Consider the following 18,604-nt stretch of genomic DNA (forward strand, 5'->3'; position numbering starts at 1 on the left):
AACCAATGATGTTTTGATGTGGGTTCTCCCTCTGGTGAGTGTGTGTGTGTAGGAATATACAAAAATTATCAGTCTGTTGCTCAAGACAGGCCACTAGCCATCTTAATTGCAGCTTTTCACCATCTTCACCGGAAGTCCCCAAAAGCTGCAGTGGGGTCTTGCTGTTGTGGGAAGTGATACATAAATTCAGCATACTCAAAAGTGTAAACAATTACAACTGAAATCTCAATAGCTGTTGGGTTCAATAGGATTCTTAGTAACTAGTGAGTATAGCTTGATGAGCCTACATAGTGCCTTACCAGTCCCAGGACCAGTAGATACTATGCAAAACAAATGTCAAAGAAGTGAAAATAGGGTACAAACTCTTATATCCCATCTATAAATGGTTACTGGTGTAGATGTCTCCCAACAGTATCTAGATGAACTAGTAGGTAGATAGGTCTGATAATAGCTTTTCATTATCCACTCCTCACCAGAGGTGGAATCTCTTCTGTACAAAGGTAGCATACTTATGAATACTCTAAAAGCTGGGGGCAGATAGCAGGGGATCGCTTTTGGCTTTATTTCCCTGAAATGGGCTTCTGGGGGTCATTGGCTGACGACTTGGAAAAGAGAATCTGGGGACAGATAGAACCTCAGTCTGATCTTGATGAACACAGCTGTTGTCATTAGTTGGTGCCTTAGCCAATATCAGAACTGCAGGAAGGAAAAGCCATGTTTCATAAACACTTCTGTAACTTTCCACTGTCTACCAAATAACACTTCCCACCATATGTAGCTGGGAAATCTGCACCCATTTCACTTGGGCTTTAGTGACTGCATGGACAGAACTGGATATTTGGTACATGGATAGAGAGGCAACCAAGTGACTATTAACAGCGTCGCTAAAGAACCTGCACTGATAACTTGTTTAATACTGGGCTAGATTTAGGTTTCAAGGCCCTGAACCGCTTGGACCTAGGTCACCTGGGAGGCAGCATAGATTGTCATGGAAATCAGAGGCCATCCTTGTGCCACAGCCTGCAGGTGTCCATCTAGCAACCACCACAAAGAGTGTCTTCTGTATTAATGCCCACACTTTGGAATGGCCCTCCCTCCTCCCCAAACCCACACGGTCTGGCATGCACCAGCTGATACAATTTGAGTGCATACTTTTAAAAAAATAATCCTGTTCACCATGTCCTTTGCTGGCTTTTGATGCTGGCTGCTGTTGCATTTTAAGTATTAAGAACATAAACATAGGAAGAGCCTGGATTGGGTCAACGTCCCACCTAGTTTAGCATCCCCTTCTCTCACTGGCCAATCGGATGCTTGTGGGAATCCAACAAGCATGACCTGAGCACAAGACGTACCCTCCTGCTCTTTACGGCAACTGGTATTCAGAAGCAATACGGCACCAGACCCTCAGAATATAGCCATCGTGGCTGGTTCTCCATATATCTGTCCAGTCCTCTTAAAGTTGTCTAAGTTGATAGACCTGGGAGCGATGAAAAAAGTATTCCTACCAGCTGGTCTTTTTAGGTTTGATTTCATATTTACATCTTGCCTATTAATCACAGGACTTAGCAAACTTTTTCAGCAGGGGGCTGGTCCACTATCCCTCAGACCTTGTGGGAGGGCCAGACTATATTTTTTGGGGGGGAGGGAAACAAATTCCTATGTCCCACAAATAACCCAGAGATGCATTTTAAATAAAAGCACACATTCTGCTCCTGTGAAAACACCAGGCAGGCCCCACAAATAACCCAGAGATGCATTTTAAATAAAAGCACACATTCTACTCATGTAAAAACATGCTGATTCCTGGACTGTCCGCGGGCCGGATTTAGAAGGCAATTGGGCTGGATCTGGCCCCCGGGCCTTAGTTTGCCTACCCATGCATGTGTTGCCTTGAAGTCGAGGCATGATAGGTAATATATAGGTGTCCTAATAAATAAAAGTATTCAGATTTGACTCTGACAGACTCTCCCGTACCAAGAGAGTGTTGGAGGTCTTCAGTTGCCCCAGATTTCATTTCCAACCTGCCCACAACTAAAGCAGCCACAAAGTTATTCTTAGACCTTGCAGACTCCTTGAGTGGTGATATACTTAGCTTCTCTGCTTCTCAACCCCCCCACCCCCCCACTTTGCAGCTGCAGCCTCCACCTTGACTCCACGCAGCACCTTGCACCCTGCGCTTGCGGTCTAACGTTTTCTCCGCCTCCCTGGCCGCCCGCTCGAGCCCTGCCATGTGCCGTCTCTTTCAAGCTCCCCACCTCTCTGGAAAACAACCCTTGTTTTCGAGAGGAAGCGGTTTCTGTGGGGTGAGCTTCAAACGCTGACCCAGAAAAACCCACGCGCTTCTGACGTCATGGAAGTGAGCTGGTTGGCTTTGACCCATTTAGGGGGTTGACATAGTTTCCACTTCCTGCTGCCTTTCTCCCTTGTTGCCATACCTAGCTTGGGGGTGGCGGGGAGAAGTTATTTTTGAGAATTAAAACGTAAATAGGGTCACTGGGTTAGGGGTTGAAGACACCTGTTTGGAGGAGGCTAAAAATAAGCTCACGAGGTCCAAGTTTCTAAAAGAAAGTGGGTCTTTGACCTAGGGTGGCTGAACATCAAAGTCTTGCCTCTCTCTCCCCCCCCCCCCGTTGGCTGTGCACAAGTTATTCTTGGTCTTGCACCCTAGTGCTAACTGCAGTCACCCCCACAATAAGTCCACATCTGCTTTGTTGTTGTTTAGTTGTTTAGTCATGTCCGACTCTTCATGACCCCCTGGACCAGAGCACGCCAGGCACTTCTGTCGTCCACTGCCTCCCGTAGTTTGGTTCAACTCATACTGGTAGCTTCGAGAACACTGTCCAACCATCTCTTCCTCTGTTGTCCCCTTTTCCTTGTGCCATCAATCTTTCCCAACATCAGGGTCTTTTCCAGGGAGTCTTCTCTTCTCATGAGGTGGCCAAAGTATTGGAGCCTCAGTTTCAGAAACTGTCTCTCCAGTGAGCACTCAGGGCTGATTTCCCTAAGAATGGATAGGTTTGATCTTCTTGCAGTCATAGTTCATTTTATTTGTGGATGATTCCGTGTGTAGAACATGTGACTATGAGTTAAGGGTATCTGCACCATACATTTAAAACACTTCTTTATCAATCATGGCTTCTCCCACTGCATCCCGGGTGTAGTTTGTTAGGGGTGCTGAGAATTGTTAGGAGACCCCTGTTCCCTTCATGGAATCAAAATCCCCAGAGTGCTTTAACAATCCCCTTTCCCGGAGAAATGGGAATTGTAGCTCTGAGGGAAATAAGGGTGCTGGGACTTGTTACGTGACCCCCTAACAAACTACAGTTCCCAGGATGCCTTGAGTGAAGCCATGGCCGTTAAAGTGGTATAATAGTGCTTTAAAGAGCCAGTGTGCTGCGGTGCTTAGAGTGCTAGAATAGGACCTGGGAGACCCGGGTTCAAATCCTCTCTCGGTTGTGAAGCCTGCTGGACCAGGCAAACATTCTCTCAGCCTAACCTTCTTCACTGAGTTGTTGGCAGAGTAAAATGGGGAGAACTCTATGAGCCTCTTTGAGCTCTCAGGAGGAGATATAAATGTAATAAATGACAGATAAATGTTTGGTGTGCATATGACCCAAGTCCCATTCATTGCACAACAGCCATGGGACTTAGGATAGGAGTGCCAACTTTAAGGTAAGCAGTGGAACAGATTCTAGAGTGGCTGGGGCACGAATAATACAATTGTTATTAATAATTATTATAGTTCTTCTGCCTCTTAACAGTTGGGCAAGAGGGAGTTTTGCCGTCTTCTCTTGGTCTTGCAACATTGCCATGCCAAGCAGCTCTGGCCAAAATCTAAGAGTTTGGACCCCTGCCCCCTGCTGAATCTGATCATTATTCATCTATGAGGGAGAGAGCACTTTGCTGATGGGATGGATGGTGGTGCTATTTTTTAAAAATAAATCAGTAAAATATTATCTGAGACAAATAGGGATCTTACATGGCTACCAGCCGTGATGGTTTTGCTCTGTCTCCACAGAGAGAGTAATGCTTCTTAATACTAGTCACTGTAAATCAAAGGAGGGGAAAGGGATCTCCTGCCCAGGTCAAGCTTGCCAGTTTCCCACTAGCCACCGGGATAACAGGATGCTGGACTCGATGGGCCATTGGCCTGATTCAGCAGGCTCTACCGTTTGTACGTCTTCTGCAAACACTGAACCCAGAAGACACCTGGATTTTCACTCCTCTGCTGATGTGCATTGGGCAGTTGTGATCAGTGGCGTAGCGTGGGTTGTCAGCACCCGGGGCAAGGCAAGTGATTTGCGCCCCCTAACCCGTGGATTTGCGCCCCCTAACCCTAACCCCCAGATGTTGCGCCCCCCCTGCACCCCCCACGCTACGCCACTGCGGAGTCGTCCGCCATCCTGAGCCAGCGGACCGACCGATCGCTCGCCCGCCCGGAGCCGCTGCGGCCGGAGAGCTGCGCCCGATCGCTCTGCGCCCTCTGCCCGCCGCTGGCTCTAGGCCAAACCCCGGGCCCGACTCGGGAAGCAAATACCGCGCATGAGAGGAAAAGATGCGCAAACCCCCGGCGCAGGCGCCCCGCTTGTTGACACGGGAGGGGAGGGGGGGAGAGGAAACGCTGCTGGTGCCGCTGCTCCTCGGCAGCGGCTCCTCCTCTTAGCCCGCCCTGCTTACATTTGCGCCAATCCCCACCCACTAAAGCCTTCGCGCCTCCCAATGGGAAGCCTTGCCGGGCGGCGGCCTCTGCTGCCTGAGAGTTCTAAAGCCACGCCCACTTTCCCAGAGACTGGCTGTTCTGAGGGATCCAGGGCAGGGCCGGCGTGCGCGCGCGCTTCTTGCTGCCCGGGCGCTTGCTCTAATCCCGCCTTCCCTGGGAGGGAGGGACGGCGGTGGCCGCGAGCGTCTGGGGTGGGGCGCGCGCTGGCTCTCCCTGGCGGCCCCCGCGCCTGGCGTTCTATCAGCGCGCCCGCCCGCCTCCTCTCTCTTTCCCCACCCATCCTCCACGTGCTGCGCTCTAACCCGGAGTTAGAAGGGAATTAGAACACGCCCCCCGTGTGGGGTGGTTTTTTTTTTTTGCTGCTTCTTCTTTTTTTAGGGCTTTAAAGTTATGCTTAATATCTGCAACACATTGAGTGCTCGTCCAGAAAAGTTGAGACTCACCCTCCAGTGCTATGCTCATGAGGCGCTTTCCTTCTCATTGCTTAGGACTTCGTAGCAGCGGGGGAACCGCCAAAAAAGCCCCTTCGGGCGCGCGGGAGGAGCGAGCCGCCCGCTTTCCCGCCCTCGCCGGCCTCCTGGGGCGCACGCAGCGCTCGCGCCCTCCGCAGCCCGCCCAAACGCGCGCCAATGCCGGGCGGGCGACGCGCCCCCTCCGGGAAGCGCGATGTAGGCGCCGCTCCTGCACCCGACGGCCTTTTCTGCAGGGCTTCTAGCTGCAAGCGAGTGTGCGCGCAGAAGGCGGCGCCTGGGCTGGGGAGCGCGCAGCCTCGTCCTTTCCATCGCAGCCAGCACTGTGAGAGAGAGAGTGAGCCACCAGGACCAGGTAGGGGCAGAGAGCTCCGAGTGCGCCCCCAAAAATGTTGCGCCCGGTGCGGCTGGCACCCCTTGCACCCCCCACGCTACGCCACTGGTTGTGATGATAACTAATCAGATATGGAACCACAGAGTTGCAGGCCAGGGTGGAACAGCTCAGGTCCAAAGGCCAAATGTGGACCTCCAGGTCTGTCTATCTGGCCCTCGGGACTCACCCAAAGCTATTCTCCTTGACCAGCCCTGCTCCATAACCCTCCTTGGGTGTCTCTTGTCAGGCTGGAATGTGTGATAGAACTGCAAGAATGCTTCTTGCTGCCTGGATGAAAAACAAAGCTCATTGGTTCCCCCAAAGAACCTTGTACCCCTCGCAGGTATACAGTTCCCAGCCCATTCAACAAATTTGGGTGGGGGGGCATGTGCTTTAAATGCAAGGTGACTGAAATTCATATCCGTTCCTCCACCCATTTTTGCCTCTGGCCCTGCCAATCACTGCCACGTGACCCATAGACGATTTCCCCCAAAGGAACGTAGCCTGAAAAAACTCTGTTTCATTTCCAAACTCCTCTAATTGTTAAGAAGCTGTTCCTAGTGTTCAGCTGAAATCCACCCTTTAGTAACCTTAAGAGCATGAGATCCAAGGTCCTTTCACATGTTACACTGAACACACACAGGTACAAGCTATCTCTACGCATGTGCAAGCATTTGTGTGAAAGAGTGTACACATGTCATTTTGATGTGGGCTTGGGGCTGAAAACCTGACTTAATGCCCAGCCAGGCTTCAATTCCAATAACTCTCACTAAAGAAAAATATGTACTGCCTTGCAGGCAGATAAAGGACTGAGAAGGCGATTTTAACCACTGGGAAAAAAATTTTAAAAATGATTTGAAGTTTACAGCATGTTATTCTTTGAAAATGTTTTATAGATGGTATTTAACTCCAGCTAGGCTTGCTAAGATGTATACGACTGAATCAGATAAGTGCCAGACATGCAATGAGGTTGAGGGAACGTTCTTTCACATGTGGTGGACTTGTAAAAGGGTAAAAGAATATTCAAAAATTATCCATAATGAACTGGGGGGAAAGTTTAAAAGTACTTTTCCAAAAAAAAAAAAACAGAGTCCTTTTTGTTGGGGATAATTCAGATGATATTTCCAGTTGTCAAAAAAAAAAAAGAAGGTTATTTATGTATGCCACTACTGCGGCCTGTATTTTGTTAGTCCAAAAATGGAAAACTAGCAAGGTCCCAACTAAAGAAGAATGGCAATTTAAGTTGACAGAATATGCGCAGCTTGCAGATTTAACATTTAGAATAAGAGAACAAGAAGAACATACGTTTAAAGAGGATTGGAAAACATTTATTGAATATATGGGGGAAATTGTGTACACTTGAAAACGTTGGCAGCAATAAGATAAATTCAACAGTGTAAATAAGTTTTGATGGATGTAATAATGGAATACTGAATGGTTTCATTTTTGTAAAATATGCAGGGATCTATGATATGTATAATGAACCATGGAAAGAGAAGAAGGGAAGTCATTGATATTTTAAGGAAGATTAAATGAGTATTTTAAATTGTAAAACAGAAAATTTAATAAAAATTGTATGTAAAAAAAAAAGAAAAGGATTAAGAAGGCAAGAAACAACTAGCAAAATATGAGATCCAGTTTCCAAGGAAGGCAAACAGGATGTTGCAGATAGAGTTGAGGGATAATTGTATGATATATTTCAGCATCGTCTTAACTTCTGGCCCTTCCAGTCTCTCTCATTTTTCCCTCTTGAGTACAAATGTGAACTCTCCTTAGAAGCTACTTCTGAATAAAAATTCAGAACAACACATTTGACGCCTATGTTACTGTCATTTCTGAATTTCTTATTTGTCTATCGTGTAGCAGCAAGAACTTTCTGACAGCAAGAGTTGTTTGACAGTAGAACGGACTCCCTCAGAAAGTGCTGGGCTCTCCTTCATCGGAGGTTTTAAAGCATCCTACTGTTTCACTTTTGTGGATCAGTGGGGGGGGGGGGGAGAGAGAAAAACCACCACATATTCACAAAGCACCAAACATGCATAGAGGATTTAAACGTATACACTTTTAATAGTCTGTAACAATACAGGATGCTTTGTGTCGATTATATTCACAAGATAGTGGAATACAATGAAGCAGGATGTTGATTTGTCGACTTTATCTCTCTCCCAGAGCTCATAAGCATTAAGCGGCTGTACAACAAAGAAGAAATCCAGAAGTTGAAGCTTTCCCCCTGTCAGAATAAAAGCTGGCGGCACCCCTAGGTGCAAGGAATGCAAGGGTGTTGTTCTTTCCAAGCAGTTGCAGATATTCCTCATGTATGCTCTGTGCTGGAGATGACTTTGTACCTGTCTCTGTTTTGAGGGGTTCTTCCACAATATACCAGATATGTTCCCCATGTTTCTGCCATTTCTGAACTGGAAGAAGAGATTGAGAAATCCTGGTTATTATCTCAATTGGAAGCCATTGCATAGGCAGTTGCAGAAAGATACAAGCATCAAAGACAAGAAAACATACATTCAGCTATAGGGTTTATGGCTATAATAATAATAATAATAATAATAATAATAATAATAATAAAAAATTATTTATACCCTGCCCTTCCCAGTTCAGAAAACTGGGCTCAGGGCAGCTAACAACAAATTTAAAACACTTAATTGATGCAACAAAAAACCAACATAAAATACAGTATAAATTGTGAATAACAATAAATTCAGAATTCAAAAATCAATTTAGGGGGGAAATCCATCCAATAAACATTAGATGAGCACCAGGGCCTGCTGGCTAAATTAGTCCTATTTGGGCCAGCGAGGAGACCAGGGGAGAATTAGCTGAGAATTTGTTACAGGGAGTGGGGAAGGCAATCTGGTCCCCTAGATAGTTTTGCAATTGCATAGTAACAGAGCCCTGCAGAAGCAGACAAGGATGGAGAACCTGTGACCCTCCAGATGTTGATGAGACTACAATTCCCATCAGTCCTGTGTAGCATCCCCAATGGCCAAGGATGATGGGAGTTGTAGTCCAGCAACATCTGGAGGGTCACAAGTTCCTTGCACCTGCTAAATATATCTAAATATATAAAGTAAAAGGTAAAGGACCCCTGGATGGTTAAGTCCAGTCGAAGGTGACTATTGGGCATCTTATTTTTTCAGGCTGAGGGAGCCAGCATTTGTCCACAAACAGCTTTCCAGATCATGTGGCCAGCAATGAAACACTATGACAAGTGCAGAGCAACAGAAATGCCATGCTATAAACAGACACCTTAACTCATTCATCCAGCTCCCACCAATCCCACCCCCGGCAAGTGACATTGCCCAGCCAAATGCCTTTGTGAAGCCCACGAACAGATCAGCCCTCTCCACCCAGGATCCAGGGGCCTACTGGTCTCAGGTTGAAGGTCCCATTTGGCCTTCATGGACTGAAAGCCTCAGGATAATTCTTAGCCTCTGTGGATTTGTCTATCTCCCCATCTCAGGCAGTGAATTCTATCAATTAAGCTTCAGAGGTGGAGAGGACCTCCGTTCTGCAGGTCAACCTGCCAGTTTGCCCTGTGACACCACTTTCCCCAAACCATGCCCACCTGTCAATCAGCTGATGGCATTAGGTGATGGGGGTGGGGATCAGTCCTGCCTTGCACAGCTTCCCCAGTGTGTTGCCAGTAGGGAATGCTCTGGCATAACAAAACCTCGGCAAAGAGCAGGATTGGCACCTCTGCTCATCAGCTGGTGAATGGAAAGTTCAAGCCTGCATGTTCCTTGTTGACCGCTCCCCTCCAGCTGGTCAACTTTGGCATGGTGCTGACATCATCATGATATCAGGTGGGGGGGGGGCCCTTCTGGGTAGGGTGGGGAGATTAAAAACTGCCACCATCTTCCAGGCCAAAAAGGTTCCTCACTTCTCACCAGAGCACAAGGATAAGGAGCCATGATGGTTCCTCTGGGGCAATAGCCCAGCTGATGGTGGACTGTGAATCACTGTGAGATACGGAGATCATATTAGGGAAAAAGCCAGCGCTCCAAAGACAACCTTCACTGACCAGATACATTTTGGACCACAGCTCCCATCAGCCCCAGCCAGGACTCTTAAGTGAGTCTGTTCCTTGCTTACCTCAGCTAGACCAAGCGTGGAAGGTGAACAGCAGGTTGAAGGCAACACACTTGAGGAAAATGACTCGCAGTCCTAGCACGGTGAGCGAGAGGAGATTCAACCTCTCGTCTGATTAAAACAAAGGATGGGGGAAGAGAGAAAGAGAGAATAAATGTCACAAAAGAACAGGTGTCCGTTTGCAAGCTACTGCCTTCTTTGGGGGCTCATGGACAATTTGGACGATGAGTGTTGTTGTTTTTAAAGCAATGAGGTCTCTTTTGGACTCTCGCTATTTTTGTGGGAGGGATTCAACTACAAACTGGCAGATTTAGGTTGGCCCAGTCAAAGAGGATTAATGTGCTCAGATGCATGAAGAAGAGAGCTCCTAGCCACGATGGCGACACCCTGTTGCCACAGTTGGAGGCAGAAATGCTTCTGAATAATATTTGCTGGAAACTACAGAAGGGGAGAGGGCTCCTGTGCTCAAATCCTGTTTGCTGGCTTCCCACAGACAACTGTTCAGTCACTAGGCGAAAAGGATACTGGACTAGATGGGCCATTGGCCTGATCCAGCGGGCTCTTCTTACGTTCTTAAGCAACAAACCTACTTTTCTTTTTAAGCCAGAGTGCGCTATTATTACGCCAATGGCATGTTGCATAATACACCCTCCCCCCTTTAATATTCTCACTGGATCTGCTCTAGTGAAATTCTGGCAACTAATCTACAGACAGCTAAGCCAGAATGGCTGGTTGTCAACCCTACTTGCTCATGGGGGCAAGATTATGATTTGATTTTCATTCGGTTCCCACTCAAGTTGCACATCCCTTTTTGCACATACGTACCTGTCTCAAAACCGCCTGTTGTCTTTTCTGAGTAGGTGGTTGCAGCCTCTGTAACAATGATGGGAATGATAATTAATGATGATGATAAAGGATTATTACATTTTCAGTTTTCATTGATTCTCTTTCCTTTATTCTTTTTTTCATATAATTCTTAGTGAAGTTTTAAAATTACAAGGAAAGGGGGTTAAATTGGAGAAAGAAAGGAGAGAAAGAAGTTGCAAGAAAAGCATTAAGCAACATCAATGCAGGCATGCAACGTGCATATAGCAAAATATGGGGTAAAAGGATGGGATTGAATTTCCTGATCCCTTGACCTCAGGAAGCAAGGCTGGTGACAAAGCTATTGCAGCTTCCAACCTGTACACCACAACTTGCCAGGTGTGGTGTCTCCTTGCTGAATTGTTTTAGGTGGTTGTTAAGAAGAAAACTACTGTTTCTAAAAATGCTTTCACACCACCATTCTGCTTTGGCCGGTTCGCCTTTGTGGACAGTTAAAACACAAATAATCAATCAATTCTTTCCCCAAAATAATCCTGGGACACTGCAGATCACCCCTCACTGAGCTACAGTGTCCAGCATGCTTGAGAAACTGCAGAATTATTCTGGGTTGAAATAATGTGCTTTAAAGAATGCTTCTTTATGTGACCTTTGTTTTGATGGCTATTTTGGGTTGTGGTTATGGGGGCTTAGCACAGACACCAACAGCTGTGGCTTCAGTGGGCACTGTTGTCTTCTCATTGCTTTTTAGCGTTTTGGATGCTAAGCTGCCTTGAGACTTTTTGAAGACCAGACAGAATATATAGCTTTTCAGATCATCGTCCAATTGGCTTGCAAACATTTACACAGTCTGCTTTTTACCTGCTGACTCCGATGTAAATCTGTTGTTATTTTGCTCAGCATAACAACCATCAGCCTCTTTGCTTTTGCCCCAGATCACTTTGCCGTAGCTGGGTGTTTCCTTGCCGCTTTCTTTCACTATGACGATTGAGCCATTGACCTCGTGTTCATCAATTCCATCAGCCCCCACTCTGATGGGTGTGGGGAAAAAGTCGGTGATAAGGCAGGCAGAAATGTCTCGGTCTTCTTCCTTGGGTGACTGTAGTTTGTAGACGGAAGGCTCGGATGGCTCAAGCTCTGAATGGGGGGAAGCAAAGGATAACCAGAAGTTAGAAACTGCAGCTGAAATTGAAATATGACATGAAAGTCAATGCCATAATAATAATAATGGGCAAAGGGGTGGGTGAGGCAGGATTAAATTATCCATCCATTCCACAAAAATCTGACTCTGATTACATATCGCCCCTCTCTCTTTCACCGGTCCTTCAAGAAAAAGGCATTCAAGGCATCTCAGAATATAAAAATGCACCACTCAACAATCATCATCAAAGAAAATATCAGAATAAATCAGTAGCAGAGAATCTATGCCCCTCCAGATATTGCCATACTCCGACTCCCATCAACCCTGAGCATTGGCCATGCTGGCTGTGGTGGGCTTATGGGAGCTGGAGATTCTGGAGAGATTCCATTTATCCCTGGAATAAACGAGCCGAAGAAAGGTTTGTATCCAACTAAGTCTTAGGCCACGTTCACACCATGCACTTATAGTGATGCCACTTTAAACCGTCATGGCTTCCCCCAAAGGATTCTGGGAGCTGTAGTTTGGTAAAGGTGCAGAGAGTTGCTAGGAATCCCCTGATCACCTTGCAGAGCTACAATACCCAGCATTCCGGGGGAAAGGCACTGATGGTTAAACAACTCACTGTAGCTCTGTGAGGGGAATAGGGGGTCTGCTAAGACCTCTCAGCACCTTCAACAAACTACAGCTCCCAGAATCCTTTGGGTGGGTGGGGGGAAGCCATGGCTGTTTAAGATGAATCATGAATCATAGAGTTGCAAGGAACCCCAAAGACCAACTAGCCCACCAGCCTCGCAATGCAGGAATAATAGTATCATAGCACTATAAATTTATGGAGTGAATGCAGCCCAGAGTAAACAGAGAAATTAATGCTTTTGTGTTAGCCATTCTTCTCAATAAGCATATCTTGGAATGTATGTTGCAACAGCTTGCTCTGAGTAGAATTACCATTAGCTACAACCCCAAGTGAGCGGGTGCTTGTTTTGCATTGTTCTGCAGTGAGCAACTGGCAAAAAGTTTGCACCGAAGGACCCCGTCTGCTCCACCGAGCTCTTGCTCAGTGCAACCAAGAGCACACTCCTCCAGCTCTCAGGAACCATTTCCCAGAAGCGCCCACAAAGCTCACACCTCGCTGTGGGCTGTTTTTTCGCTATGAGGATGACGGCACAACCTGAGAAGCAGCCCACAGCTCTTCTCTACAGTTCAGTGAGTAAATGAAGGCATATCCACAGGTTCCCCAACCCTGCTATAGAGCAACTCCAGGGTCAGCAGCCGACGAGCAACGACTAATCCCACCAGTAACTACAATAAAGCTTAAAATATGTGTAATGGTGAACTGGATGGTACTGAACAGGCAAGGTCCAGAATTCCATGTGGATGCTGGGGCTTGGAATTTTTGCATAAGCCATTTTATTTATTTATTGAATTTATATACCGCCCTACACCCGGACATCCCATCACTTGGGTTCCTGCATTTCAGGAGGTTGAACTTGATGACCATTTTTGTCCCTTCCAACTCTATGATTCCCCCTTCTCATTCAAATATACTTAATTCTGCATATGCCTCTTGCACAGTGAAGAATAACTGGATCCAAACACAACACCAGTGTGGTGTAGTGGTTAAGAGCGGTAGTCTCGTAATCTGGGGAACCGGGTTCGAGTCTCTGCTCCTCCACATGCAACTGCTGGGTGACCTTGGGCCAGTCACACTTCTTTGAAGTCTCTCAGCCCCACTCACCTCACAGAGTGTTTGTTGTGGGGGAGGAAGGGAAAGGAGAATGTTAGTTGCTTTGAGACTCCTTAAAGGGAGTGAAAGGCGGGATATCAAATCCAAACTCCTCTTCTTCTTCTATTCCAGAGCATATTATTTCTCTCGTTCTTTCTCTCTCTCACACACACACACACATACATACACCCTGACATACTCGCAGGAAGCTACCTTAATAATAATAATAAGATTTTATTTATATCCCGCCCTCCCCGGCTGAAGCCGGGCTCAGAGCAGCTAAAAACAGTAAATGTAACACAGTTTACATAAAATCACAATCAATTAATTTAAATACATTCTAAAATCAATTCAGCACTCTAACATTAAATTTGCACCCTAATCCCAAAAAACTTTTTATGAAAATAACTCCTACTGAAATGAATGGAAGTTCCACAAAAGGTGTGTGGGATCAAGACCATAATTTCCATTTAGGGCAGCAGATTCCTAGATTCAGGATATTCTAGAAAAGCTCTAACAACAATTACTGTACATTCTGTAATGTACATACTGTACACATGAGATTATTTCACTGTGATGTTATATAAACCAAAATATGTTTCTGTTTTAACTGACCTATTTTTACCTAATATTTATTGGTGTAAATAGATGTTTAAAAAGGTATTTTCCTGGACAAGTCTGAGTCAGACCTTTGGTCCATCAAACTCAGTACTGTCTGCACTGACTAGGAACAGGTTATCCAGGATTTCAGGCCAGAGTCTCTCCCAACCCTACCTGGAGATGAAGGGGATTGAACCAGGGACGTTCTGCATGCAAAGCAGATGCTCTACCACTGAGCTATGGCTCCATCCCCATTTGAATGTTTCCAATATTTGACTTACTTGGTTTAACACTCAGTTGAGTCCCACCTCCAAACAACAATTTGTTAGCAGTTCCTCCATAAGTCACCCAGTGGGTTAGGGTACGACAAAAACACATCTTGACATAATAGGGAATGTCATGGGAGCACAGGAAGCTAACTCAAACCAAGGGAGGCCAATGGCCCAGCTAGCTCAGTAAGGCTGATGCTAACTTGCTACGCCTTCCCAGGATTTCAGCAACGTCTAGGCAACACAATGACCATGTAAATACACAATAGACAATCTTTATAGAATTCCTTCAAACTATAGCAAGTACAAAATGAAATCTTTAGTCTCAAAGTCTCTGAAAATCTTTAAATGAAGCAAGCTACCAGACTTTGTAGGATGAAAGACAAGCTCTGAAGCTTTGTGTATTCAGCAAAAAGGATATAGAATTGCTTCATGAATTGAAAATAAAATTTTACAGACGATTTTACATCATCTGTAAAATTATATTTTCAGGTTGTGAAATTTTATTTTCAGTTTATGAAGCAATTCTATATCCTCCCACCAAGCTGACAAAGAATTCTACGAAACAGTAGTCAATATCCGGAATCATTGTTCAGTGTTGGACATCATATTTGCCGAATACACAAAGCTTCACAGCTTGTCTTTCATCGTACAAAGTCTGGTACCTCGCTTCATTTAAAGATTTTCAGAGACTAACACGGACCTCCAACCCCTCCCACCTTTATGTTTAGGGGTGAAGTCATAAGAGCATAAGAATGTATCCAACTAAGTTCTTGTCAAAGTAGTGAAATTAATGGATCTAAGTTAGTCATGCCCATTCATTTCAATGTGTGTACTCTGACAGCATTGTAAATACAGTTACCCGTGTTCTTCTCTCCCTGTCCTGCCCCCCAGGGTTTGCCTCAATGGGTGGCTGGAACAGTCCGAATATGAGTTGGCTGAACTGTGTTGGGTGAAACTCTGTTGGGCTGAATGTGCACCCAATCTCTCTGTGGATCAACAGGGCAGGTGGGCAAGGTACATTGCCATCAATGGCTTGGGGTAGCTACATTAGCTCTTTGAATCTCAGTCGACACCACCAATGTAATCATCATCAATGTTGCTGTTGTCATTCATCACCATCTATTATCACCATTTATTATTAACACAGTTATCGTAATCTACTGCCAATGCTCCATAAATAAATATATACGTATGCAGTATTTTAAATTAATCCTGTTTGCTTATCTTTGAGCTGCCTATGGATTTTGGTGGGCATCTCTGAACATTTGAAGCATTTTGAGAGAGTCTAAAAAACATAAGAAGAGCCCGTTGGATCAGTTCAGTGACCCATCTAGTCCAGCTCCCTCTTTCCAAAGTAGCCAATTAGATGCCTGTGGGAAACCCACAAGCAGGAGGATCCAAGTTCCAACCTCTTCCAACCTCCAGAAAATGGTATTTTCCAGCAGGTGCTTCCAGTTGTGAAGGCAGAATATAGCCATCGTGGCTAGTAGACATCAAGAGCCTTCTTCTGCATGAGTGTGTGAATGCTCTCTCAAGGTGGTAGACAAAACCCATACAGTGATAACTATACTCAGTGTTCAAAGGAACTAAGAGTTACCAAATCCAGTAGTAAGGGGGCATTAGAGTTTACTCGCTGCAAGCCAATCAGAGCTTTGGGGTAGCTGAAAATTCTAATAAACAGATGGTGGACTGGACCAGAATGAATGGACCTGACCAATGCTTAGAAAACATTTTGGAGCCTGTGTGGTTGGAAAATGACATTACAACTTCCTACCCAAGAGATGGCAGAAATATAGAATGCATTAAAATTGTGTGCATGGAGGGCAGGGAAGAAAATAACAGACATTTTTACACCATTCTCCATGTTCCCTCAAAACCAGCACAAACAGAAGTGTCAACTTACCAGGGGTAACTACAAGTCTGGTCCCACCTCCCAATGTGAATTTAAATCCAGCAGTGTTATCACTGTGAGACACATCTGTACAAAATGGTGGTTCTGTGGTAGCTGACATGTGCCATGGTTCAGCCTGTTGGATGGCATGCTATTAGAACCATGTGGGGACTTTTCCCACTAAAAAAAAGTAATATTTCAGAATGAAAAGTCTTCTTTTGAGTCTCTTGTAAATATTTTGATCTGCTAGGGGTTTGAGACTCCTTGGTAAGGTAAAAATAAACAAATCTATAGAATACATGGTTGGATGGATCAGTACATGTCTCCTTGTGTCAGACTAACCTGGTTTAATTTCATACTACCTGATGCTCTAAGTAGTCTAAAAAAGCACCAATGAGTGGTTTGGATATGGGTTTTTTGCTTGTTTTAATCCACTTACTTCCCACTCAACAAAAACTAGTTTTCAGAACAGTTTCACAACTTTGTGATAAGGCCTACTGTTCTAAGATGAATAAGAGAAAACAGAAATCCAAAAGGGTGAACCCAAAGCCTTTGGGAGTGCATAGAGTAGCCTTTGGGATCTTGGCCAAAATAAGCAAACAATGTTATTTGCTCACCATGTCCCACTGACAACCTTGTCTCTCTCCCAAATATAATTGTATTACCTGCATAGGTCACCGGTCTTCTTATAAATACATGTCTTTAAATAAATGCAAAGATGTGAATTTCTACTGTCTGTGACCACCATTTGAATAGTTTCCTAATGTGAGAATTGAGTGGTGTTGATGATGGTAGTTGTGGTAAATAACACAGGACCATAAGCATTGCAATCTTATATGGCAGCAATGGTCTGCTAGCATTCTTCCTCCCAACAGTGGTCAACTACAAGTGACAAGAAATACATTATGCTATCCACTCCTTATTAATCTCAGAGAAGTTGTATCTGGCCAGGTTACATTCACAGTAAATACTGGCTCCCTAAAAAGAGGACTGAGCTTCATAGAACAAATCAAGTAATTCTCCACAAAAGTACATAAAATGAACACTCAAGTTTCCCATAATGCCAGTATAGGCACAAATGCTAACTTACCCGGTATAACAACAAGTTTGGTCCCACTTCCAAATATCTGAGACCAACCAACATTGTTAACACTGTAAGTCACGTCTCTACAAAATGGTGGCTCTGTGAGACTTGACATGTATCAGTCTAGTTGCCCATTTGGTTATTATTGCATGGAGGGAAATATGAAAATGCAGTCGTGTTTTAGAAAGAAAAACAATAGACCATTTCTATAAAAGAAAAAAATTGTTTGCTCTACAAGTGAAATGTATGAGGGTTGAATCCAGATTTTCAACCTTGCCATCTTTAGAATAAATAGTGTTGTCCTCCTCAGAATAGACATAGGACTAATTGTGCATTTACCTCAACATTATGATTGCAAACTGACACCAGTTAGGTCCCTTCTGGAAGGTGATAAGGAGGACATGAATGAGTTAGTCAGTTCCTGTTGCTAGTCCCCAGCACCGAATGCCCAAAGGTTTAATTGAATTGACATATATCCAACCCAGGAAAGGGGAATCTGTGGTCCTCCAAATAATGATGGACTCCAGCTCCCATCAACCCCAGCCAGCATGGGCAATGGTCAGGGGCGATGGGACCAACAGCTAGAGGGCCACAGGTTCTCCATCCCTGAACCTATAACAATGCATAGAAATCTCACAGCCTACAAGAACAGAGTCCTCTGGAAATTAATGTGACCATAACTTGAAATTAGAAAGTCCCAATTGACTGTGCTATGGGATGAATCAAGACAAAAGTTACGTCTCTAAAAGGTAACTTTTGTGCTCCACTCAATTCTATTAATTAATTGATTGATTGATTGATTGATCAATCAATCTATCAGTCACAGAGTTTCCAAACTTGGGTTGCCTTCTGTTTTTGGACTACAACTCCCACCATCCCTAGCTAGCAGGACCAGTGTTCAGGGATTATGGGAGTTGTAGTCCAGAAATGGCTGGAGACTCAAGCATGGAAACCCCTGATGTATCATACCAATATTGCTTAAAAACACAAAGAAGGAAAAATATATAAAGAAGTTCACTTACTAGGCAGAATTACAAGTTTTGTCCCACTTCCAAATATGGGTTTATTCCATCCACCACTGTTAACACTATGAGACACACCTTTACACAATGTTGGAACAGGTAGTACTTCCTGCTAAATTTGTCTTCTGCAAAACTTACATACATTGTAGCCTGCATGTTCACAGCAGCAATCTGTGTAGTCTATATTTTTACAAGTTAGGTCAGGAACATTATGCTCTCATTCCAGATATGGGGCAGATCCAGCCATCCACCTAAGGTAACCTAGAGAGTTAACAGCAGTTGTCCCCATGTAGCATAAAATGACCATAAAGAAGGCTGATCGCCGAAGAATTGATGCTTTTGAATTATGGTGCTGAAGGAGACTCTTGAGAGTCCCATGGACTGC

General features: G+C 44.9%; 1 protein-coding gene across 7 annotated transcripts in view; it reads right to left on the bottom strand.

The window, feature by feature from the left end:
• Positions 1 to 7,605: 7,605 nt before the first annotated feature.
• The window catches only part of LOC309326639 (T cell receptor alpha chain MC.7.G5-like), a 142,626-nt gene continuing 131,627 nt past the window's right edge, over positions 7,606 to 18,604 (bottom strand). For all 7 annotated transcript variants that reach the window (XM_081835511.1, XM_081835516.1, XM_081835510.1 and 4 more), the window contains 4 exons: positions 11,348 to 11,623; positions 10,490 to 10,537; positions 9,668 to 9,775; positions 7,606 to 7,977 (listed from right to left, as the gene is read on the bottom strand). In XM_081835511.1, coding sequence (XP_081691637.1) covers positions 9,669 to 9,775; positions 10,490 to 10,537; positions 11,348 to 11,623 — 431 coding nt within the window. In that variant the 3' untranslated portion in view covers positions 7,606 to 7,977; position 9,668. The remainder of the gene's footprint in view (positions 7,978 to 9,667; positions 9,776 to 10,489; positions 10,538 to 11,347; positions 11,624 to 18,604) is intronic.

Source organism: Podarcis erhardii (genome assembly GCF_964252035.2).
Source record: "Podarcis erhardii genome assembly, chromosome: 13".
Classification (NCBI taxonomy): domain Eukaryota; kingdom Metazoa; phylum Chordata; class Lepidosauria; order Squamata; family Lacertidae; genus Podarcis; species Podarcis erhardii.